General features: G+C 34.7%; 2 protein-coding genes across 3 annotated transcripts in view; one reads left to right on the top strand and one right to left on the bottom strand.

The window, feature by feature from the left end:
- Positions 1 to 1,979, bottom strand: part of LOC133189686 (protein AATF-like) — a 13,648-nt gene extending 11,669 nt beyond the window's left edge. Inside the window, exons 1-2 of the mRNA XM_061325088.1 lie at positions 1,857 to 1,979; positions 537 to 698 (exon numbers count right to left, since the gene is read on the bottom strand). Coding sequence (XP_061181072.1) covers positions 537 to 698; positions 1,857 to 1,941 — 247 coding nt within the window. The 5' untranslated portion in view covers positions 1,942 to 1,979. The remainder of the gene's footprint in view (positions 1 to 536; positions 699 to 1,856) is intronic.
- A 173-nt stretch (positions 1,980 to 2,152) lies between these two features.
- Positions 2,153 to 25,197, top strand: LOC133189669 (N-acetylglucosamine-1-phosphotransferase subunits alpha/beta-like). 2 transcript variants are annotated; one of them, XM_061325070.1, is made up of 27 exons: positions 2,153 to 2,362; positions 4,197 to 4,282; positions 4,396 to 4,515; positions 4,620 to 4,637; positions 6,939 to 7,138; positions 8,034 to 8,101; positions 8,188 to 8,319; positions 8,815 to 8,889; positions 8,983 to 9,054; positions 9,464 to 9,643; positions 9,860 to 10,154; positions 10,393 to 10,464; positions 10,711 to 10,766; positions 10,973 to 11,087; positions 13,378 to 13,589; positions 14,201 to 14,334; positions 14,582 to 14,709; positions 15,073 to 15,323; positions 15,673 to 15,869; positions 16,107 to 16,259; positions 19,248 to 19,314; positions 19,452 to 19,574; positions 19,874 to 19,959; positions 20,442 to 20,540; positions 20,656 to 20,710; positions 22,881 to 23,084; positions 23,841 to 25,197. In XM_061325070.1, the coding sequence occupies exons 1-27, from the start codon at positions 2,237 to 2,239 to the stop codon at positions 23,934 to 23,936; spliced, it is 3,420 nt and encodes a 1,139-aa protein (XP_061181054.1). In that variant the 5' UTR covers positions 2,153 to 2,236; the 3' UTR covers positions 23,937 to 25,197. The 2 variants fall into 2 exon arrangements, with proteins under 2 accessions (XP_061181054.1, XP_061181061.1); XM_061325077.1 differs by lacking the exon at positions 4,620 to 4,637.
- Positions 25,198 to 25,453: the final 256 nt, after the last annotated feature.

Here is a 25,453-nt window from a genome sequence, read left to right as displayed (position 1 = left end):
GTAATAAGTATTAACCTTTCTTTCCATTCACATTTATGGGTTCAATAGTCACAAACATCATTTTTACAAGCTCTGTTTATGTTGTATCACATAATCAATTAAACCCAGTTTGTGACTATTAAATCAACTGAAAGAAACGTGTTCTTTAATGCAATTTGTTTGTTTTTCTTACCTCCAAAGTGCATATCCCCTTTTTCAAGACTAATGAACTACTAACCACCAAAAACAATGTTCTATGTAATCTACTTTAGGAACTTTTTGGTAGATATTTAATAAATCAACAACCATACATGACTGTTTGATAATGGCAGGCTCATACCAATTGCCATATTTGTTTATAGTAGTATTAGTGTATGCAAACTTAAAGTATTTACAACTGTAAATGCTCATTCAACTGCTTGAAACATCAACCAGAATCAACATTAGAATCAGGTCAAATTTAGTTAACTTTCCAAGCTTTTAGTTTGATTTCAGTTTAACAAAATGATTTAAACTTAAAAAAAAAGTGATAAACTGCTTCCATCATCAAACGCTACCTGAGTCAAAGTCTGTGAGCTTCTTTCGTGAAATTTTTCTTCCCGCATACTTTTTCTCATTGTTTACAGACTCTGCTGCTGCTCTCTGTCGTAGTTTAGTTGCTGGCAAGGGAGCAAACTCATCCTTATCCTCAGTCTTCTCTGTTAACTTTGCTGCTGTAACTGAAGGAAAACACAAATTTAGATTAACAGCAAGCGGAGCAAGCTCAATAGACTAACATGTAAGAAATTAGGAAATTCAGAATGACATATACGTCCGGCAAATTTTAGTGTGAAACCTTCCCAGAATTCCCTCATAACCAGGATTCCATGCGATAATGGCAAATATAAAAATAATATAAAATGCCTGCAGTTTGCCGAGAGCTTAAAATTAACAAAAAATAATTGCTTTTACTCGACAATGTATTTCGTTCAAAAATTGCACTAGGCCTGTAGTCTTGTTCAACCAGACGCTTGGCTGTCTCCGTAAATTCCGACGTTATGTGACGTCACAGTCTAGACTGTCTCATACGGTTTGGAAGTTTGAAGAGGTGGATCAAAATTTACAGGTGTAAGCTGTGTAAAGGTTTTTGATGGTACAACTGCGTTCACCCAACGGTCACACCGTAAAACATATTACAGCGAGCGCAGCGAGCGGCGCGAAGCGCCGCTCGCAATGTGAGCTCTAACGACAACGCCTGGGCGAAGAGAAAATTCGGACTTACACATTGATCCAAACGAATTTTTTTCCGCAGTAACTTTTGGACCCACAATGCATCGCTTGTTTAAGCTACGTTCTCGCGAGAATAACAACAACAGTTTAACAAAAAAATAAACTCGCCTCGATTTAATGGATATATTGCAGATAAATAGTAAATAAAACGTTCTTCTTTAAAGTCAACAATATTTCCGGCTTCGGTTTGGTAATGCAACCTAAATACGACGTCATATGACGTCAGAGTCTAGACGTGAAATGTCATGTGCAGTTTGACGATCGAGCCCGATCTAAATTAAACCTGAATAAATATCTGCGCTCGCCCTAACAGTCGCACCGTCAACATATTAAATTAAGACATTGGATTAGGGCATAAGTAAAGTCAAGGACCTATATAGGTCCCTGGTAAAGTATTCTGCTGTTCATGACCCATAGGTGTGTTGTCAAAATCTTCTGTCTTGTGTATGCTACAGATAAAAGAAACACAAAAGGAGAATTCCGGATGAATGTCTAAATTTAATCTGACAAATTTAATCATACATCATGTACATAGGCCAGACCAGGCCTATACCATATTAACGACTCGATCATTGTTATAATTATAGAAAAAATACAATCACCCATACCATCCTCTAAATCGTCCTCTGGATCGCAGAAAACAGGAGCTGGGGTTGTTAATTTTGCTATTTCCTCTCTCAGATTCATTGACATGCTTTCCTGTTTGCCATATAAATCCCGAGGATGCTCGGAAATATTACACGAAGTGTTCCGAATATATTATAATCGGTTTGTATATCTATTGATATATGGAAAAGAGAAGATTATGCAATTTTAAGGTTCCCCTTACTATCCATTTTCTACAATTATCTTACAACAGATATTTTTCACTTCATTTTCGTCTCGAGTATCAGTATGTAAACAAACTCGCGTGGCACACCCACAATGCATTGCAAACAAAGATGGCAGCTCCCATGGAAAAGTCACTGGCTTGATCACGAGTTTTATTATGCTAAAAAACTTGAAGAAAGTAATACAAAAACAAGTTTATGATATTTTATCACATAAATATGGAATTTTTATGGTTATTGCAGCAGCTGTCATCCTGATAGTGGCAACTTTACACTTTGGAGAGGTGAGGATATTTATTTCCATCTACCGGTGTGTGATGGGCGGGGGCATACGATATTACTGTCACTTGCACATTACTCAAAGCTTATCTTGAAATGGGAACTATATTGTTTAAAGTTCATTCACACAGAGTTAAAAAAGACTTATGCAGGAATTGATATATGTTTAATATATATGCATTTTTGAGACTTAACCATGTTAACAGCCACTAAATTAATTGCCTAGATTGTTGGCCAATTTATGTCCCAATTTTTTTTTCTGTAGATGTTTCCTGCATTTGTTACTGCTTGCCTAGGCCATGGAAATTTTAAATATGTATCTTAAGATTGAGCTATTCAATTGATTACAAGGAAGGGCTTTGAAGCTTTGGGATTGCTAGTAATGACAAAATTGATGATGTTATTTTGCTTTTTGCTGAAAACTAGGGCTCCACCCTACAATTTATTGATCGTTAATGACAAGCAGAGTGATATATATTTCCAACTGGTAGACTTATTAAGCTCCACCAACCCCTTTTTTTCCTAATTTAATTAAAATTAGATCTTTCTACTCTCTCAATATCTTACAAATATCAAAACAGTGCAGACAAGAAATGCAAATGCATTTATGACATCTTTTCTCTCCACCACCAAATTATAAAACTGTACAGTATGTGTGTTTAACAAAAAATCTTGGACATTGTACACATTGAGGTGTTTAGTTAGTTATATGTACTGTCAGTGTTTTATTCTCTGACTGTCCAGATTGGTTATTTACTACATTCATATATTATGTCTTTTTTTGTGCATCTAGTGGGTGGAGCTTCAATCTGCTTTCAATGAGAAGCAAATTAGAAACATCTGCTATGTCACTCTGCTTTGTAAAGCTTTCAACAGATTTAGAACACTAAGTTGATTTTCATGAACATGAAGTTGCTTTTAATATATTCAGTATTCAGGTCACTAGAGAAAAAATTTAAAGGGCATGGTTCAAATTTTAATAAAATTAGGTGAGAGCAGGTCAAAGAATATTGACCCCCCCCCCTCCAAAAAAAAAAAATTGTCTCAGGGGTGAACCAGCATTTTATCGACCTTTCATATATTTACATATCAAACAAACAATGCTATTGGATAACTTTTTCAGTATGCCATACTGTTGCCAAGTGTCCTCAATACTGAAAAGATAAAGATAAAGACTTTAGAGTATTGATGTTGTAACATCTGGTATATACATGAGAGTACCCCGCTGACATCATGTTCACTTCATGCTGCTTATTAATTCCAGTAGCTATGATAAATTTAGCATGAAATTTTCAACATCTGTGCAGCCTCAGAGCCTGAACAATACGATCAATATTGATATTAGGGTTTCTTATGTCAAAAAAAAAAAATTATCATTAAAATATAATAACCTTTATGGTTTCTGTTACAAGGATTATTCTGTTACAAGTATTGGTTGTGTTTTTCCTCAGGGAAAAAAGTTAATAAATGTTTGTTGATTAACAAATTTCTTACTCGTATTGAGATTCCACTACTTGCCAATACCGGTATAGACCTATACTTGGCACTTGAGCAGTGAGGGATCTTTTTTGTGCAGCTACTGTGACACAGGACCTTGGTTTATACGGTCTCATCCAATGGACCGGTCTCCATGTCCAGCAGTGGGATTCAAACCCACGACGTAAGGATCAACTCCTTACACCGCAACTCTAGAGTAAATGCTCTTACCACTGTGCCACATGGGTGATGAGAACACAGTTTGTTTAATGTATACTTGACACTTACAGTAACTGTATATGTATGTCATGGTGTATTAAGGACTTCAGTTCACATTCATTCAGTCCATTATCTCTTTTACAGACAGTGCTAGAGTGGAGTCATGAGAAATATGCTGCTGTGTTCAATTCATACAGTGACAACATTGCTGGCAGGTCATTCCGCACCAGGTTTAAAAAGTTTACAAGTTACTCCTTTGGACAAATTGACTATTTCTGTGTTATAACCTTGTACAGAATGCAACAGCTTTGTTGTCTACTGATAAAATTTGCTTGTTTTACAGACTGTGCACACCCCTACCCATTGACATCGTCTACACCTGGGTAAATGGGACTGATCCCAGACTGCTTAGTGAGCTACGGGCCTTCAAAATGGGACTGGAAAAAGAACACAACATTACAAAGTAAGATTTTAGAAGCTATATTGTTTGATAATAAAACTTACAATATGATAAACTTTTTGAAGTTTCATATGACAAATTTTGTTGTGAGTTGCTTGTTTTTTTAGGTCTACTATTACAAATGAGTAAGTTATATCTTAATAAAAATATCTGGTTTGCTAGACAGGTGCTTTTTAAATGCTAGGAGAGTTAAAATTTATTTTAAGTATTGCATGCTAATTGCAACAATGTATAGTAATTGGTTAATGGTACAGTACAATATATCTGGATAGCAGACACAGGTTTTCACTTTTGGTTTCTATGTACAGTTTTCTCTTAAGCTGAACAGATAGTTTTGCAGTAAGTAACAATTAAGATATTGAAAGAACTTGAATTCTGATACAAGGAAACAAGAATTCCACAATGTGAGGGTAGCTGGCATGAAAGCAACATTGCTAGGGAGCAAGAGCGATACTGTAATGCAGCAAGAGCAATAATGTAAGGAAGCAAGAGCAATAATGTAAGGGAGAAAGAATAATAATGTAAGGGAGCAAGAGTGATAATGTAAGGGAGAAAGAGTGATAATGTAAGGGAGCAAGAGTGATAATGTAAGAGAGAAAGAGTGATAATGTAAGGGAGAAAGAGTAATAATGTAAGGGAGTAAGAGTAATAATGTAAGGGAGAAAGAGCAATAATGTAAGGGAGAAAGAGCAATAATGTAAGGGAGAAAGAGTGATAATGTAAGGGAGAAAGAATGATAATGTAAGGGAGAAAGAATGATAATGTAAGGGAGAAAGAGTAATAATGTAAGGGAGCAAGAGTGATAATGTAAGGGAGCAAGAGTGATAATGTAAGGGAGCAAGAGTGATAATGTAAGGGAGAAAGAGCGATAATGTAAGGAAGAAAGAGCAATAATGTAAGGGAGAAAGAGTAATAATGTAAGGGAGAAAGAATGATAATGTAAGGGAGAAAGAGCAATAATGTAAGGGAGTAAGAGTGATAATGTAAGGGAGAAAGAGTGATAATGTAAGGGAGTAAGAGTGATAATGTAAGGGAGAAAGAGTGATAATGTAAGGTAGCAAGAGTAATAATGTAAGGGAGTAAGAGTGATAATGTAAGGGAGTAAGAGTGATAATGTAAGGGAGCAAGAGTGATAATGTAAGGGAGAAAGAGTAATAATGTAAGGGAGCAAGAGTAATAATGGAAGGGAGTAAGAGTGATAATGTAAGGGAGCAAGAGTGATAATGTAAGGGAGAAAGAGTAATAATGTAAGGGAGAAAGAGTAATAATGTAAGGGAAAAAGAGTAATAATGTAAGGGAGAAAGAGTGATAATGTAAGGGAGAAAGAATGATAATGTAAGGGAGCAAGAGTAATAATGTAAGGGAGTAAGAGTGATAATGTAAGGGAGTAAGAGTGATAATGTAAGGGAGCAAGAGTGATAATGTAAGGGAGTAAGAGTGATAATGTAAAGGAGCAAGAGTGATAATGTAAGGGAGCAAGAGTGATAATGTAAGGGAGCAAGATTGATAATGTAAGGGAGTAAGAGTGATAATGTAAGGGAGTTAGAGTGATAATGTAAGGGAGTAAGAGTGATAATGTAAAGGAGCAAGAGTAATAATGTAAGGGAGAAAGAGTGATAATGTAAAGGAGAAAGAATGATAATGTAAGGGAGTAAGAGTGATAATGTAAGGGAGCAAGAGTAATAATGTAAGGGAGTAAGAGTGATAATGTAAGGGAGCAAGAGTGATAATGTAAGGGAGAAAGAGTAATAATGTAAGGGAGCAAGAGTAATAATGTAAGGGAGTAAGAGTGATAATGTAAGGGAGTAAGAGTGATAATGTAAGGGAGCAAGAGTGATAATGTAAGGGAGTAAGAGTGATAATGTAAAGGAGAAAGAGTAATAATGTAAAGGAGAAAGAGTAATAATGTAAGGGAGTAAGAGTGATAATGTAAGGGAGCAAGAGTGATAATGTAAGGGAGAAAGAGTAATAATGTAAGGGAGAAAGAGTGATAATGTAAGGGAGCAAGAGTGATAATGTAAGGGAGCAAGAGCAATGTTAAGAAGGAAGAGCAATAACGTAACAGAGCAAGAGCTGTAATGTAAGGGAGCAGGAGCTATATTGTAAGGGAGCATGAGCAATAATGTATGCGAATAAAAGTGATAATGGAAGGGTGATGGAAATCACCCAAGGATGGCAATGCCAAGACAAGAGAGGGAGATAAGCAACAACCTCACGTCACTCTTTTGCTTTGTTGCCCCCTCATTTTTGCTTTGTTGCCTTTAGAGCAAGAATGCAGGTGAGAGCATGTCCCCATTAGTTCTCCTGCTTATGAGTTTTCTGTGACATAAGGTCTTAGATACATGTAGAAGCTAAACCTTATTTGCAAACAAAGAATTTATAAACTTGTTTGCAATATAATTTCTTTATTCCACTCTTTTGTTTAGGGAGGAGAAGTGTGTGTTTGCCAACTGCTTGGCCACAAATCTGTTGGTTTTGGATCCCATTATTCCACATGGAACCACTCTGGAGGATCTTACCAGAATCAAATCTGAATTCTCTCAGGCCACAAAGACATTCACTGTGAACTCCCCTTCCATCTCCAACCTCAATTTCACAGTGGTTGAATTCACTCAGAAAGAACCGGGTGAGTCTGTTCTTCTGTGTGATACCGTTAGCATTAAGGTATATTTTATAAAAATTATTTCTTTTGTGTCTTTCTCAAAGCTGTCTCTCTCTAGTTTTAAGGGTGTCTTACTATCATTATGTCTCTGAGTTAGGACTTTCAGTTTGTTTATCTATCTTCCTCAGTCTATCCTGCAATCCGCATATCTCTTTGTTAGGTTAGTGATACCAACACTAAACAAAATTATGGGCTTGCATTATGTGTCCTGAAAAATCAAAGAATTTGGTGTTTCATCTTCAAAAAAAAATACTGTAGATCACCAAATTTTCGCGACACCTTATTTTTGCGAGATGGTCAATGTCTCTTAATTAACGAGACAAAATTTTCACAAATTGTGGTTATTGCTCTATATAATCATAAGGATTACTATTATACGCGACAATGAAATTTTCGCGAGCACAGTCTTGCGTAATTACGCGTAAATAAAGTTCTCGCAAATAAAAAGTTATTTACAGTATATTAGATTTTGTTTTGTTTGGCTTCATTTTTCTTTGATGTTATGGATAATTATTGTATGTATGACCTTTCCTTAGTGCTATCATCCAATCAGAATTATCCTCTGGTACCTTTATGTGTACAATATATAAACCCCATCAAGGTTGAGAATGTATGAGGTTGAATGAAATAGCTGCATTATTACCATTGTATCTTATATCTCTCTGTAACAGCCTGTAGTCTCCATGACTATCAAACTCTCAGCAGCCAGACCATATGTTCACTTGTACACATACTTATAATCAATGATAAGTATTTCTATGAAGCAAGATGAAATGAAAAACAGTTGTAGTACTCTTTAACACACATTTTCTGTTACGTTAACTTAATTGTTATGTTACTTGTATTCTCAATCTTTTAGTGCTTTCTTTGATGAACCATTCTTTAATTATTGGAAAACAGAACTTCACAATGACAAGGGGATATTATGTAAGTACTGGTACATACATGTCATTTTGAAGAAAACTTATGTAGTGCTAATCCATTTTAAAACTTAAATTGTGTTTATTTCCCAGACCAGTGATTGGACTGTCCACAACAGCATCCTGTTGTCTGACACAATCATCATGGCGGGGTTCCCGTCCAAATACTCAGCTGATGAACTCAAGGAGAAACTGCCAGAAAAGGCCAGAGAAGGGATAGACAAGGTAAACTTATATATACAGTCTAATACTCAGCTAATGAACTCAAGGAGAAACTACCAGAAAAGGCCAGAGAAGGGATAGACAAAGTAAACATATATGTACAATCAAATCTGTATATGTAATACTCAGTGTGACTATCAGAAATCTCCAACATGTTCAGTGGTTTAAAATATCAAGTTGTCAGTACAGTAAAACATGGTTATAGTGAACATGTTTATAATGAATTCACACATACAGTGAAGTGATTTTCTTTCCCCCGTGATTTTACACCGCATTGTAAACTAAACAAATATAATGAATTATGTTTATAATGAATCAAAATTGTACGTCCCTAGCACTTCTCTATAATGTATGAGACTCAAGATTATATTTAATTAAATTTGGAATCAAAGATTTTGGCTTAATTAATAGATATTGTTATTAAGATACTAAAGTAATAATGCTTCATATGTAAATTCATTGTAATATTTCGTAATAGAATTATTGCTTTATTTGCAGATCACCATTGATACAGACTCAGGCCTGGCTGTCTTATATGTTCCAGACAAGAAGTCATTTGATATTTTAGTTACAGTATGTTGGCTTACACAGTTTTAATTGGAATGACTAAAAGGATGAAGGGGTTTTTAAGCTTATGACTTGCTCATGAATTTTTGTTGTTTACAGGCACAAAATATTTCTATTGATGGTAAAAAGCCCACTCTCAATGCAGCAAACCTTGTTTGGGACCTCAGGGATGTAAGTGATTATAGTTAAATACTGTTAGAGCTAAGGTTTCTTGATATATCTAGAATTCATTTTATCTAGTTAGTGCTTCAGTAATTCTTAGCACTTTGTGACAAAATATAACTATAATGTAAAATATAATATTAATACTAGCATGATTTTGTCATAAGAATTCTCTATATTTGATACATGTATTTACCATAAGTCAGCAAATACCCCAGTTTTCTTTTTTTCATAAATATGAAGTGCAACAAATCCTTCTCAAATTGATATTCAGAAGTATTCCTAATATTTTTTTTTCAAAAGAAATGTCATTAACAAGTAAAAAAATATAAGATAGGTTCAATTTTGATCTAATGTAGTGTTCAACTAGTGGCAATACAATGACACTATCAAATGAGGAAATTGCTACATATTTCAGTTTAGTCGTGACGAGGATATCTCGAGCAGTAGATTTGAGGACAATGATGAGTTAAGATACTCATTGAGATCAGTAGAAAAGTTTGCTCCCTGGATCAGACATGTCTTTATCGTGACTAATGGACAGATTCCTCATTGGCTGGATCTGGAAAATCCAAGAGTTACCATAGTTACACATGAGGTATCTCCAAAATTTTATGATTAGTTCCACTGTGAACTGCTACATTGTACAGTGATTTATGAACATGATATTTCTCTGTGTTTCTTTTACGAAGCTTAGAAGACTTTATGTAAAGTCAAATAGAAATAAACATTAAGTAAAGAGTTGAGGTCAATCAACAGATTAAAGCATTTAAATTGATGATTTACAACTCACACTTATTTTTTTGCTACACAGGAAATATTTCCCAATAAGAGCCATCTTCCAACCTTCAGTTCCCCAGCCATTGAGGCAAACATCCACAGGATTCCTGGCCTGTCGAAGAAATTTATCTATATGAATGACGATGTAATGTTTGGTAAGGAGGTGTGGCCTGAGGATTTTTTCACCCAGGCCACGGGACAGAGAGTTTACCTGACTTGGCCTGTCCCCAGCTGTCAGGAGGGGTGTCCCTCCACATGGATCAATGACGGGTATTGTGACAAGGCCTGTAATAATTCCGAGTGTGACTTTGATGGAGGAGACTGCTCAGGTTTGTCATACAAAAATAACAGAGCCAAATTTTGAATTTTAAAAGATAAGAAATATTAAATTAAATGATCTTTTGAAGAATTATTTATAAAAAAAAATTCAACATGTACATGGGTATAATGACTTATTCAATAGCAAATTTGCTTATTCAGAGTGAAGTTTTAGTGTTCATCTATTTTTATGGCCTCAGAAGACAAAATTGATGATGTGTTAAATAGTGCTATGTTTATTTTAATCAGGAGAGAAAGCTCAACAGGGAGGGGGAGGGGTACAGTGGCCGGGGTATGGACACAGTGCTGAGAGTGAAAACAGTAAGTTCTAATAACTTAATACTAAGAGGGGCTCTGAACATTACATCGATATATCATGGATATGACATTAAACACTGTAAGCATCATTTAATTTTCATCAGTCTTGAGTCCTGATACAGAGTGCAGGTTATTTGTTAAGAGTTTAAGATACATGTATATATATGCTTTTCAAGAAAAAAAAGTATATGATTGCATTTTGACAACCTTCAGTAGCAACATTTTTGGAATATTTTTCTTTTCTGACAGAGTACTGTAACAAGGGCTGTGCCACATCCTGGTTAGCAGACAGATATTGTGATACGGTAAGTGTGTCTGTAGATCTACTTGTCAAAGAGCTAATGCATTAGTAAGGTGTCTATTGTCTGTCCACCTGTCCATTTGTCTGTGTGTCTCTCTGTCCAACTGTTAACATTTTTTTCAAAACACTACTCCTCCTACAGTTTGGGTCTAGGATTTTCAGAAAAATCTTTGAAAGTCTGTACTAATCATCTTGTATGCTTTTTTTCAGTCCTGTAATGTACACAACTGTGGCTATGATGTAGGGGATTGTGGAGTGAATAATTATAAGGATTTATACGAGATCAAGCTGTACGGAAATACAACAAAGTATGCTGTCCCACCAGGTATGTGATGTAGTACTGCAGCATTTGAGTACATGTATTAAGTACATGTATATGTTTGAAGAAAAGCACTGAAATATTGGTCTTCGATCACAAAAGAGTCTGCTCTTTTATCTGCTCTTTTAGTTTCACAATATATCCACTCAAGTGGTTTCAAGTGTATTGTAAAGTCAAATAATAAAAGTGAGCTTTATATTTTAGAAATTAGAATTATTTTTGGTGTCTGCCAAATGTAGCTATGATATAGAGTATTTGAGGTCTAATTCTTTTATCAGAGAAGCCCCCTTTATCTTTTGGCTCAGATGAGCTAAAAAAAAAAAGCAGCTATTTGAAGCTCAAAGATCAACCAAATCTACTTTGTAAATTTGTGTTTTGTTATGCTTACTTAAAATTTCATTGCTTTGCAGTGTTTGTTTTTAAGGTAGGTCACGGGTTTACTGCTTAAAAATTCTTACGAGAAAATTAACATATCCTGAAAATTTGATATAATGTTCCTTAGAATTTATAGTACATGTATTTTATCTGTAATTTTTATTAAATTTGTCTACGCAGTTTTAATGCTGTATTACTGTACAGTATAGTTTTTGGTACTATTTTTACGCTTTACTATTGAAATATATAGAAAAATGACGTTTATAAGCCAATTTTGCGGAAAGAGTTTCTTAAAAAAGGTTGGATAACTTTTTAAAGACGTAGACGAATTAGTCAGGAATTTCAAAATATCCAGATGAGGTAAAATTAAAACTATTGAGATAAAAAAAAACAATATGTCTTCTCGCTAGTTTTTTTGCTAAATAATTTCAAAGTTTGCTTTTATATTGCCAAAATGTTGCGTTTATGGTGTTATTTATGACTACAACGTCATGTGTTGAACATAATCACGTTTACATACGAGTATAAATATCTTTACATTTGGAATATGCAAGATCTGAAAGGTGACATAGTTGCAAAATGTAATTTTATTCATCATTTCACTTATTGCGGAAACATGTAAGGATGACCAGCAACTTATTAACATTAGTATTGTGAAATTCATATTCTGCCCACAAAGTCAGAATGATATTGTATATTATAATAGACATTTCTAGTGTATTAGAATTAACATGCAGCGACAACACGGCAAGTGATAAAGTATTAATTCATGAATTTTTAGGATGTTCATGTTCAGTAAGATTTCAGGCATAACACATGAATTTGATCACTTCATTCAAAAACGGCGAGGAAAAAACATCCCAATACTGAGAAAAATGGGGGGGGGGGTTACCGGCAATGTTCTTTCTAGATTAGTCGCAAGCTGGTATATAGCCCTAACTCTCAAACCATTCTTAATTTCGAATTCTCTCAATCAAATTTCCATAATATGCAAAATGTAAAACACTTGAATTTAGCTTATACACAGAGAGCTTTTCTTACATAGAAAAAATGTACTTGATACTTGTAAATTGTTTACAGTGTCATATAGGTCTGATAGTCCGGGTGTTTGTTAAAATTTATTTTTTAAATGCATTTCACAATTTGTTAGCCTGCATATATACATAGTGACTACACGAGATTCAAATACAAAATAAACAAATAGTAATTATGATGATTGAAATAATGATAAGTAACAGGAAAATACATGTACTGTAATTAAATTTCATCCGTTTTAGTGTTGAGGATTGATTCCATCCTGAAAAAGTTTCGCCCCGGCAAACATGGTGTAATATGCACTTCCCTTTGAGGTGCAAATTACGTGCGCACATACAACCCTTCAAATTCTTGGCTAAAAAATTTACGATAATTTTCTTTTTGCATACCATAACTTTTACGCTGACTCATTTTGATTGACTTTTAGCAGTTTAGTAACACTTACATTATAAATTATTCCTTTCATTTGTTGTCGTATTTGTTAGACTAAGACATTACACATACTCACATCAGAATTCAGACTGTCATTTAATAATACCCGATCATGGTTCATACATGTACGAGGTTTACGTACAATAGCATGCACTTTGAATTAATCTACTTGATTCGTACCTGTGGACTAATGATGAAGTTATTTTCAGAGAATTATACGGGAAACAACACAACGTCGCCTTTGTGACGTAACTGACGTCATAATCAAATGTGCACAAAACAACCACTCGAATCGTTGAAATTGTGCACCAAAATTGATGACAAAAGCAAACCCACGACCTACCTTAAATCAGTGCACGTAACTAAATTTTGTCCTTGTCTTTTTGTATCTCAAACTGAGACCTCAGCCCATGATTTATATAGATACAGGTTAATTATAGTTTATCTCTTTCAGGGGAGACAATTGCTTTCTTGAACCTGACAGAACTGATAGGTTCAGAGGGCTCTATACTTAGTGCTGGTCACAACAAGTCAGATGTCGTCCGGTCAGCCTCAGTAGCCAACAAGTTCAAGGTCATCACTATCCTTCTGTACAGTGACCACAACAGAACTGCTGTTAGTTTCAAACTGAAAGGTCACACTGGAAATGACACAAACACATTTAATGTAAGATATTAAAATTTTGTTTATATTTGGTAAGGCATCAATTCTATCACAGTATCAAGAGTTATCACTCGGCACACCTCGGCTGATTCGTACCTCATCTAACCTCGGCTGTATCATGTAAACCTCCATTGAACCGGAGCTACTTTATAGGCAATATGGCTGCGTCCTATAATTACACATGCACAGTGTGCTGAATCCGATTTGTTAACAAACATGTGACTATGTAAAGATATAAGTGCATGTTTCTTGGTAGGTGTTATTCTTAGTGTTACCTAACTGCTTTTGAAAACCTTTATCGTGTGTCTGATGCTTGTTTATTATCATTTTAAAAGCGTTATGTTTTCCCCAAGCTGTAAACAGGCAGCCTTATCACAAATATTAGGCGGAGACGCATATCAAGTTTCCTCGTACAGCCAAGGTTTGATGAAGGTGACGGAATCAGCTGAGGTTTGTCGAATGAAGAGTTATAGCCCTTTTTTGCAAGTCTACCTTGAAAGATACTGTATTAAAATTTATTAATGCCCCCCTCCCCATAGAAGGCTAAACATGCTTAAAAAATTAAAAGATTTCTACTGAATAGAAAATATTAAAAATATTTTTGTTCTTAACAGTTTACCTTCACCCTGATGACAGACACAAAGCAAAGGAAGTCAGCAGAGATTTTACAGAAAATCGCAAACAATACTCAACATAACATTACAACTACAGAAAAACCTTATATCTATGATGTACCAAAACACAAAAGGTGGGCATTAAGTAATCCTTCTGTATTATTTATCTGCAATTTTTCACTGCAAAACAAGGAAACAAAATAAAAAGAAAGAAAGAGGATGCTTTCATTTTGAATCTATGTTCTCTTTGGAATGTTGAGTATAATACTGCATTCTTACTTTAATAGAAAAGATTGTATATGAATATCAATCAATTATCAAGGATAAATTTAGTAAAATGAAAACTTTTTACTGTGTCTAAGCAAATGTGTCAATGTTTAGAGGCCCTAAAAAAACAGTAAATGTAGTCAAGTTTCCAATGATGCCTCAGTTGGTGAACCTCAGTGCTGAACCAATGCCAGAGGAACTGCAAGAAGAATGGAAATCCATAAAGAAAGAACTTGAAAATGGTAGGTTGTTAACAGTATAGCAATGATTCATGACTCATTCAGTGAAGTGTAGTTGTATGTGCATTCTGTTGATGAACCTGATTGTGTAATGAATTTGAAAAAGCTGGGAAAGTAAGTTTGTTTATGGTAGCACATTTGCAGGGTTGTCACTGAGAATTGAAATAGGAGGGGACATTATAAAAGTAAAGGGGAGTCTGGGGTTCACCCAGGGGGAGGGGGAGTTTCAGAGTAGCCAGGGGATAACATCATTATGGGTGGGGAAATTCCCCGGGTCTTAGGACAACCCTGCATGTGCCTTGATAATGTTATATTAAAAAAATGGGAAAAAAAACAATGCACACAGATACTCTATTTATATTTCAGGGGAAATTACTGAGAAAGGATTCCAACTCAAACAAGGTTTGTTGTGGAAGAAATACCAGAGCTATCTGGAGGAATCAAGGCAGGGAAACATCCAGAGGCGGAGCCTCCTGTCAGTGATTAGAATGAGGCCTCAGCCAATCAGAGACCTTGCTCTGACAGAGGAAGACCTTGATGATGTCATCAGAATGGGGAGTGAACCTGAGAGTAATCTCCCCTGGGAAAAACTTGGGGTGTTCAGCAAACTGACACAGGTAAATTCAAAGATAATGATGTAAGTACCTAAAAATGGTAATTTGTATACAAATCTTTCAAATATCAGAGATGTATCAAGAGAGTCAGTGACCCACTGCCATGTAAACATATATTTGGTATACACTGTTTTCAAAGTTTTAGTCATCTTGTTGTTGTCTGAAACATTTGACCATTTTAGTCATTTAATTTTCATAATGAATAGACCAATCCTAGCTTGTAATTTGATTGCTCAAATAGGCTAACATATTTTGTAGGTACATAAACTGGAAACTTTTTCTAATTGCAGAGTAATTTTCCTACATGCATGGTTGCATATTCATACTTGTTTCAATTTTGATGTTGTTTCAGGAGAAAGAAAACCAAAAGACTATGGAGGCATACACAGCACCAGTGTTCCGAGGTCGTCAACTTCTGGATATATTTGGGGATTCCCTGAGACATGTCAATCGTTTGTATAACAAAGCCTTTGGTTACACTGCAAGGAAGGTCCCAGGTCACATGCCACATATGGTGGACAAGGATATCATGAATGAACTTCATGAAAGGTTAATAGAAGATCCTTACATGTCTGTTGGTTCTCCTCAGTATTGCTAGATGTCAGAAACAAAAAAAACAAGGCACAAGTCAGAGACTCATTCTGTATAAGTGAGCTCAGTAGAAAATTAATAGAAAATGAAAAATTGAATGAAATTATGCAAGTTGGTCAGTTATCTTCTGAAGAAATCTACGTTGACCTTTTAGTACTACATGCTGTTATAATTTCATCCTTGATTTTGCATCAGGTTTCCAGCTGAGTTTGGAGTCACTTCCTCCAACAAAATCCGCAGCAGAAATGACATGCAGTTTGCATTTTCTTACTTCTATTATCTGATGGGGGTCACTAGAAACAGGACTGCTGAGGAGATATTTGAAGAATTAGACACAGATAAATCTGGGTAAGGAGGCTTTGTTGTTTATAATTAGACACAGATAAATCAGGGTAAGGAGGCTTTGTTGTTTATTATTAGACAGAGATTAATCTGGGTAAGGAGGCTTTGTTGTTTATAATTAGACACAGATAAATCAGGGTAAGGAGGCTTTGTTGTTTATAATTAGACACAGATAAATCAGGGTAAGGAGGCTTTGTTGTTTATAATTAGACACAAATAAAGCAGGGTAAGGAGGCTTTATTGTTTATATTGGACACAGATAAATCAGGGTAGGGAGGCTTTGTTGTTTATATTTAGACACAAATTAATCAGGATAAGGGGCTTTGATGTTTATAATTAGACATAGATAAATCAGGGTAAGGAGGCTTTGTTGTTTATAATTAGACACAAATAAAGCAGGGTAAGGAGGCCTTGTTGTTTATAATTAGACACAGATAAGTCAGAGTAAGGAGGCTCTGTTGTTTATAATTAGACATAGATAAATCAGAGTAAGGAGGCTTTGTTGTTTATAATTAGACACAAATAAAGCAGGGTAAGGAGGCTTTGTTGTTAATATTTAGACACAGATAAGTCAGAGTAAGGAGGCTCTGTTGTTTATAATTAGACATAGATAAATCAGGGTAAGGAGACTTTGTTGTTTTTAATTAGACACAAATAAATCAGGGTAAGGAGGCCTTGTTGTTTATAATTAGACACAGATAAGTCAGAGTAAGGAGGATTTGATGTTTATAATTAGACACAGATAAATCAGGATAAGGAAGCTTTGTTGTTTATAATTAGACAAAATTAATCAGGATAAGGGAGGCTTTGTTGTTTATATTTAGACACAAATTAATCAGGATAAGGGGCTTTGATGTTTATAATGAGACATAGATAAATCAGGGTAAGGAGGCTTTATTGTTTATAATTAGACACAAATAAAGCAGGGTAAGGAGGCTTTGTTGTTTATAATTAGACACAAATAAAGCAGGGTAAGGAGGCTTTGTTGTTTATAATTAGACAAAATTAATCAGGATAAGGGAAGCTTTGTTGTTTATAATTAGACATAGATAAATCAGGGTAAGGAGGCTTTGTTGTTTACAATTAGACACAAATAAAGCAGGGTAAGGAGGCTTTGTTGTTTATAATTAGACATAGATAAATCAGGGTAAGGAGGCTTTGTTGTTTATAATTAGACACAGATAAATCAGGATAAGGGGACTTAGTTGTTTATAATTAGACACAAATAAATCAGAGTAAGGAGGCTTTGTTGTTTATAATTAGACACAAATAAATCAGGGTAAGGAGGCTTGTTGTTAATAATTAGACACAAATAAATCAGGGTAAGGAGGCTTTGTTGTTTATAATTAGACACAAATAAATCAGGGTAAGGAGGCTTGTTGTTAATAATTAGACAAATAAATCAGGGTAAGGAGGCTTTGTTGTATATAATTAGACACAGATAAATCAGGGTAAGGAGACTTTGTTGTTTATAATTAGAGACAGATATATCAGAGTAAGAAGGCTTAGTTGTTTATGATTAGACCCAATTAAATCAAGGTAAGGAGGCTTTATTGTTTATAATTAGACAAATATAAATCAAGAAATTGTTTATAATTAGACACAGATAAATCTGGGAAGGGATGCTTTGTTGTTTAGTATTAGACACAGATATTTTGGGCAAGGAAGCTTCATTGCTTAAAGCTAGACACTCCTAATTCTGGGTAAGGAAATTTTGTTAAAACACAGATACATATTAAGAACATATGGTTGCAAATATTTGTCATGATGAATTTTATAAAGAGTTGTATGCAGTATATGCATATTTTTGCCCCACAAAAGTCAGATTTTGAAAATTTCTTGAAATGTGCTGAATTGTATATATTGCATGAAAAATCTAAATTAATAAAAATTATTATGTAGTTTTGAAGTAGGTTATTGACAATTTTTGTTTCTATGACGTCAAACTATTTGGATTTTGTATTATTTTTCAGAAAGAGGAAAAATGGACAAAATTTGTTCAATCTTTACTATAAAATTTATGGAGCGCAGACCTCCTCCAGAACAATATTAGCATATTTCATTGATATTATTATTCTACACATTATATCAAAACATTGAGTTGGAGCAGACCTGGGCTTGGTGACTTCCTCAAAATATCAACATAATATACACCTTTTTCAGTATAATATGGAAATTTTGAATTTACATAATTTTTCTGAAGTCATATCTAATATATGGCATCATGGCTGATGAAAATATTCAATGCTTTGAAATCTGCAGATATTTCTCTGTTTTAGAACATAATTATATTTATCCTGCAACTACCCCTTGCATTGACCTAATAAAGATAACCTAATATTAACCAAAGCTTTATTCGGTCAATGCCCTAATAAAGCCTTGTGCATGTATTCCGATGTTCTAAAAGCATTGTGACATCATGTATATTGCAATGTTTACGCCATGACGTCTTATAGTTTCAACTGCAGATGTACCTAAATTGGTTGAAAATAGCTCGTTTTGGAGGTCAAGTAAAAATATGTTGCAGGATAAACAAAATACATGGATACTGTCTTGAAATATAAGCGATATTTGGGCTCGGGTCGAAAACATGATAGAGGTCTCAGCAAGCCTCACCCTCTATTACGTTTTCTTACCCTCGCCCAAATACCGCATATATTTCATGACACTAACCATGTATTTTATATATTTCTCCATCAAAGTTTGATTTTGGGGGCAAATATTGGTCATTACTGAATATAGTCCTTTATGCTTTATGCTCCCAGCATGGAAATGGGGTTATGGGGGGGGGGGGGGGAATGATAACCCATGTATGTTCCTCTGGTGTTTGGACTTCAATGCATTAAGTTAAATAAGGTTTAGGTTGGATTGGTTACATTTGCACCATAAATAAGTTGATCTGGTTACAAGCTCACTTGTGATTGCTTTGGGATCAGTACGTGGCATTGCTTAACATCAAATTATGGTTTCTGTACAATATCTGTCTTTTTCCAGGGTACTGTCTGATAGAGAGATCAGAACATTGGCTGCCAGAGTAAATGACCTACCTCTAGAACTCAAGGTCAGATAATCCTTACACTACGAGTTGACTGGACACCATACAGATGTTATAATTTGTAATGCTTTTCTTCAATATTCATTATATTTGAGATAATAAAGCAAAGTTATTGTCATTGACTGTCATCAGGTTATTTTTAGATGTTGACCAATTTGGAAGAGCTGTTTATTAACTGCAGTCAGTCTCCCAACATCACGGAACAGGAAGTCACCAGACAGGAAGTCACCAGACAGGAAGCAGAGGAATACTATGACAAGAGAATGGTCTGAAATCAGTTTTGGCAACCCTATCACAGAATTATTTAATTTAGATGCTCAATATTCCCTTTTTTGTCTATATTTATTGTGATTTTTAGTAGATTGTCATTTTGTCATTATTATTAAAGCACTTATTGACTTATTGTTCAAGGTCCTACATTTGATAAATCCTTGGCAGAAAATATTTTACCTGTGACCTATATCCTTACTCATTAAGTCAGAAATGTTAACATTAATCAAATCAAATCTGATTGTGCATTTTTCTTTTTTTGCGATTGAGATTTATCAGTTTTAATTAATTTTAGCCCCAAGTCACAAGGGCATTGTTTACTCAGTGTGAAGAGGTCAAGGACATGGTACAGAAAAAATTCCCCCCAGTCAACAAGTACAAGTAAGAACACTAAATGTCACAGGAGTTTTTAAATTCAATTGGATAATTATGTAGTCTTTCATATTTACAATGTATACCATAGAAACAATCATATATAACATACAAAGTTATAATTCTGCACTAGAAAAAGAGGTACGTGTAAATTTACACTTCTGTGATGTCAACATATTTTTGTTGGACTGGAAATCAATGAGATACATATCGAGTTAAGAAATTGAGCTTTCAATGTATTTTTCCCCCTTTTCGATGATTACACTTTAAATAATTTTGTATATTATGTTTAGCTTATGCAGATAGAAGCAGACTTCGAAAGAAACACAAACACTAACAAAGATGTAGCAAATTCTTTCTTATGATATTATTGATCGAAGGCACAGAATTTAACAAAAAAATATTATTTAAATGCTCTTTAAAAAGAACTTTATTCTTTTTTCTGTAAAAATGGCACACTAAATGTTTAAAATGTAATTTTTGTTTTCAAGGTATACAACAGATGAAGATAGTGAAATAGCATTCAAAATGATCAAAACCAACAGCTCCACCACAGTGGGGCAACTTGATGATATACGCAAAAATCCAAAGTAAGTTTGATAGTTACTGTACAGTTGCAGAATCTTTTATATTTATGTAATTCAAATGGGAATTCTAGAGAGAATTAACATTTCGCATTGAATGATTGGTGTCCTTTATTTGCAGAAAGTTTATTTGCTTGAATGACAACATTGATCACGATAGTGAAGATGCGAAAACAGTAAGTGCTCCCATATGTATTAATCTGCATACATGTGATAAGTCAAAGACCACAAAACTGTACAAGAGCCATAAAAAAACTGGAATTTGGGTGAAAAAACTGTACACTGCCTATCAAAAAACGATACAAAAAATGGTATAAAATATCGCTTAAATTCTGATGAAATTCCATCATAATCATTGTAATAAACATCGTATATTTTATACCTAGTGCGAAGATCTGGGTCAGATTCACGTATATTAAGTCATGTATATCAATTTTAGAAGTTGGCTTAATTTTTTTCAATCAAGTTACGTATACGAAACATTAATAGTAATTAAGTACCCCTTAAAAAATAAAGCTACCTAAAGGGGTATTTGATACGGATTTATAGCAAGATAATTATCCCAATTGGCAGTTCACACCTTCGCACGCGATGGTTTGTGTACACTACACAATTATCAGAAGGTCAAGTGTCAAACACAGGTGACGTTTTCCAGTGTCTCGCGAGCGAGAATGAGAGGAAAATGGCGGCATTTAGCGAGAAATTCAAAATACTGTACAAATTTTCATATTCCGTGAATTTTGGTGTCCCGCCGGTACACGATGAATGGGCTAAAAAAACTGTACATTTTGCGTACAGCCTGTACATATCACATGTATGAATCTGTATGACTTCCATACATAAGAAATCAGGGTTTGATTCTTCTACCTGCCTATTCATGTATGAACTAGGTTTAAATTTCACTCAATATTGAAAATTTATGTAAAACAGTCTTTGATCAATAGGATTCATTGGCCAGATCCAATGAAAGTGGCATTCACCAAGAGTGACTTCACATAGTTTGCTAATAGTATTAATTATTTTTTTCATTTTTGCTCTTTCATTTCTGCATTTTGATTTATTTTGAAGCACTACATATGTAATTGAACTTGGTTATCTTAAACACAGATATCTCAAATACCAGGGATATGTCAAAGTGATTTGGCAGTCCCAACCACTTTTTCTTTGTTTTTAGCTCACCTGAGCCGAAGGCTCAAGTGAGCTTTTCTGATCACATTTTGTCTGTAGTCCGTCTGTCCGTCTGTCTGTCTGTCTGTCCGTCTGTCCGTCTGTAAACTTTTCACATTTTCGACTTCTTCTCCAGAACTACTGGGCCAATTTCAACCAAACTTGCCACAAAGTATCCTTGGGTGAAGGGGATTCAAGTTTGTTCAAATGAAGGGCCACGCCTTCTTCCAAGGGGAGATAATTAAGAATTCGTGAAAAATTAATGGCATCATTAAAAAATCTTCTTCTCAAGAACCACTGTGCTTGAAAATATGAAACTTATGTGGAAGCATCCTCAGGTAGTGTAGATTCAAGTTTGTTCAAATCATGACCCCTAGGGGTCAGGTGGGGCCACAATGGGCGATCAAAGTTTTACATAGGAATATATAGGAAAAATCTTTAAAAATCTTCTTCTCAAGAACAGCAAAGCCATGATTGGTCATATTTATATGGTAGCATCCTCAGATAGTGTAGATTCAAGTTTGTTCAAATCATGACCCCCAGGGGTCGGGTGGGGCCACAATAGGCGATCAAAGTTTTACATAGGAATATATAGGAAAAATCTTTAAAAATCTTCTTCTCAAGAACAGCAAAGCCATGATTGGTCATATTTATATGGTAGCATCCTCAGATAGTGTAGATTCAAGTTTGTTCAAATCATGACCCCCAGGGGTCGGGTGGGGCCACAATGGGCGATCAAAGTTTTACATAGGAATATATAGGAAAAATCTTTAAAAATCTTCTTCTCAAGAACAGCAAAGCCATAATTGGTCATATTTAAATGGAAGCATCCTCAGATAGTGTAGATTCAAATTTGTTCAATTCATAACACCCCCTACCCCCCCACCCCACCCCCGAATTACTTTTATATTTAAACTTTTCAACCTTTCAAGACTCAACTGATTTCTGCTTTTCCTAGCCATAGTGCTCAGGTGAGCGATGTGGCCCCCGGGCCTCTTGTTTAACCTCGTTATCTTGAATCCTCTGATGTCTCAAAGTTTAATCTCAGTCCTGTCAAGGTCAAGATAGTCAGGTTTGACTTTACTTCTAATTTTTTTGTTAAAATTAAGGATTTAGAAATACCAGTACTTTCTTAAGTGCATGTATATGTATACTTATTTTTAATGTTTTGTTCCAAAGGTGAAGGCAATACTCCAGGATTTTTACGAGGCCCTGTTCCCACTGCGGTCTCAATTTGAGCTTCCCCGGGAGTACAGAAACCGCTTTAACCACGTGGATGAACTGCGAGAGTGGAAGGTGTACCGTGATTGGATGAGGTTGCTGACGCACCTATCTATAGTTTTACTCATTCTTTTTATGATCTCGTCTTATTTTTATGATCAGGTAAGTAAAAATTTTATTTCATTTAAACAGTAACTTTTGATATATGACATTCTCTTTAAATTTCCTGTTTAATGGTGATTGATCACATGGAAATTTTTGATGGCTGTGTAATGTAAGTTAATAAATCCTTTCATTCATGTAGGTCTAAGCGTATTGAACTATAAGTTCAATCTAATTAAAATCAGATCCTTTGATCTGCTCACATAGATCACTACACAAGGATCTGAAGAAACTCCATTTAGGGTCATCTCCTGGTGACCTTTCTGATAGAAATATTCATTAAAATTTCACCAATCAGAGAGATCATACTTAAGTGACATTCGGGAAATTGAAAGTAGAAGTGAAAGTAGCTGTAGAGAAGATTTTATTGTTTTGTACAAAACAAAGAGCTAAAAAACAGAGCAAAATCAAATACTAAATATATTTCTGTACAGAAAAGACTGTGGTTGCTCTTTTGACAGGCTGTGGAAACCAGGTCACAATTTTCCGTTGGTATATAATTTGGGCTTTACTTCTGTTACTGAATTCCAAGATACTTCTAAAGTTTTGTCAGTGAACATTGGATTGGATAATTTAAAGGTCACCAGTAGATGACCCTGAATGGAGTTTCTTCAGATCCTTGTGTAGCGATCTATGTGAGCGGATCAAAGGATCTGATTTTAATCAGATTGACTACAAGTTTTATTTATGTTATAAAATTTGAATTTATATATTGTCATGAAGTAATAAAATTTTTTAATCATTGAATATTTACAGATTGAGTCCTGTTACAGGAAATACTGCAGACGACGAGTCCGAACTTCCTCTGGCAGTACCTCATCAAGCTCCTCGGGGACACTGATCACCGTTTGACGGTGGCTGCTCTGGCTGATTATGCCAGATGTTTTAATGGTGCTCCTTTTTGTGATCATGTTTTTGCTGGTCTGTCTGTTTGTGGCAGAAGGTAGGATGTTTGGTTGAGTGAATGCCCCTTCTCTTACTGCTTGTTGATCTCAGACAGAAACATATCATTATGATGTCATATAGACAGAAAAAATCTCCTCAAACACTGTGTGCAATGATGTAGTACATGTACTTATTACTTATGTCTGAATGTGTGAGGATTGTAAAGTGATAGGGGGAGTTAATAGGCAGGAGAGAGGATCTTTGTGATCTAGAGCACCATTTTAACTGAAGGTAATCAACCAGAGCGAGAAATTGACTTATATTTTCTTAATTGTGTATGATACTTTTATTATTTTGTTCATGTTTTTATACATATGTACATGTATTTATTTCCTTTCTGGATTAATCAATTAATGTCTCCTCTGCTATGCATTATGTACACACATTATGACACAACAGTATAAGTATAGAGTTTACAATTTCTTTTAGCTCACCTGAGCCAAAGGTGCAAGTGAGCTTTTCTGATTGAAGGAAAAAGTGACTGTGGTCCCTTGTTGTTCTGCATCTGATGTTTGTCACTCTCTGTCAGTACATTTACATGGACATAAAAAATTATTTTTTAAAATTCTTTTTTTCAAAATAGCAACACCACAAATATTCAGATCATGCCCCCTCAGGCTTAGGCTAGGGCTAAAATTGGGATTCAAAGTTTTACATGGGAATATCTTGAGAGAAAAAATAAAGAAGTGTCAGACTAAATCTCAACATAAAAATTGGAGTGAATTCAATATTTTCTTTCAAATTATGTACCCTGGGGTTACATGTAGGTTGTGTCTAAATATGGGAATTAAATTTCCATAATACAAGTTTAGGACAATATCTTCTTCTCCAGCTCAGCAAGACAGCATAAATCATATTGATATTGACCTGAATCCCCATGAAGTGTGAATTCAGGTTTGGTTAAGTCATGACCCCTTGGGGCAAGGGTGGGGCCACATTTGGAGTCAATCATTAAGAATCCAGAGGAAAAATCTGATGATAACAGCGGGGCCAGGTGACATAGGTGAGTGTTGTGGCCTATGTACCTTTTATATTTTTTAAAAGCCACTTGATTCTCTTTTCATTCACAACATTTATAACAAGGCAAAGATGCTTATTCATGCTGATTATATTATGTACAACCTGTGTTTATAATGATGGTAAAAAAATTAATTTCTTAAGGTTTTAATTTTGGGGATGAAGTTTTCTGATGCTAATTATATATGAATATAATAAGTGGAGAAATTTATAAGTTAAGAAAAAAAATGTTGTTCACTCAGGAAAATGGCTGCAGGTATATGTCAGCGTGTCAGTTTACACGTATATTTTTTTTATAATTATATAGAATACTCCACATTTTTGTTTTGATTATGAACCCATTCATAAATTGGATTTTACTACAAACATCCATATATTAAGCATTGCAATAAATGTAACACCACATT

Source organism: Saccostrea echinata, unplaced genomic scaffold (genome assembly GCF_033153115.1).
Source record: "Saccostrea echinata isolate AGI-Se365-2 ecotype Australia unplaced genomic scaffold, CSIRO_AGI_Sech_v1 ptg000001l, whole genome shotgun sequence".
Lineage (NCBI taxonomy): Eukaryota > Metazoa > Mollusca > Bivalvia > Ostreida > Ostreidae > Saccostrea > Saccostrea echinata.
This window is presented reverse-complemented; position numbering and strand designations above follow the sequence as displayed.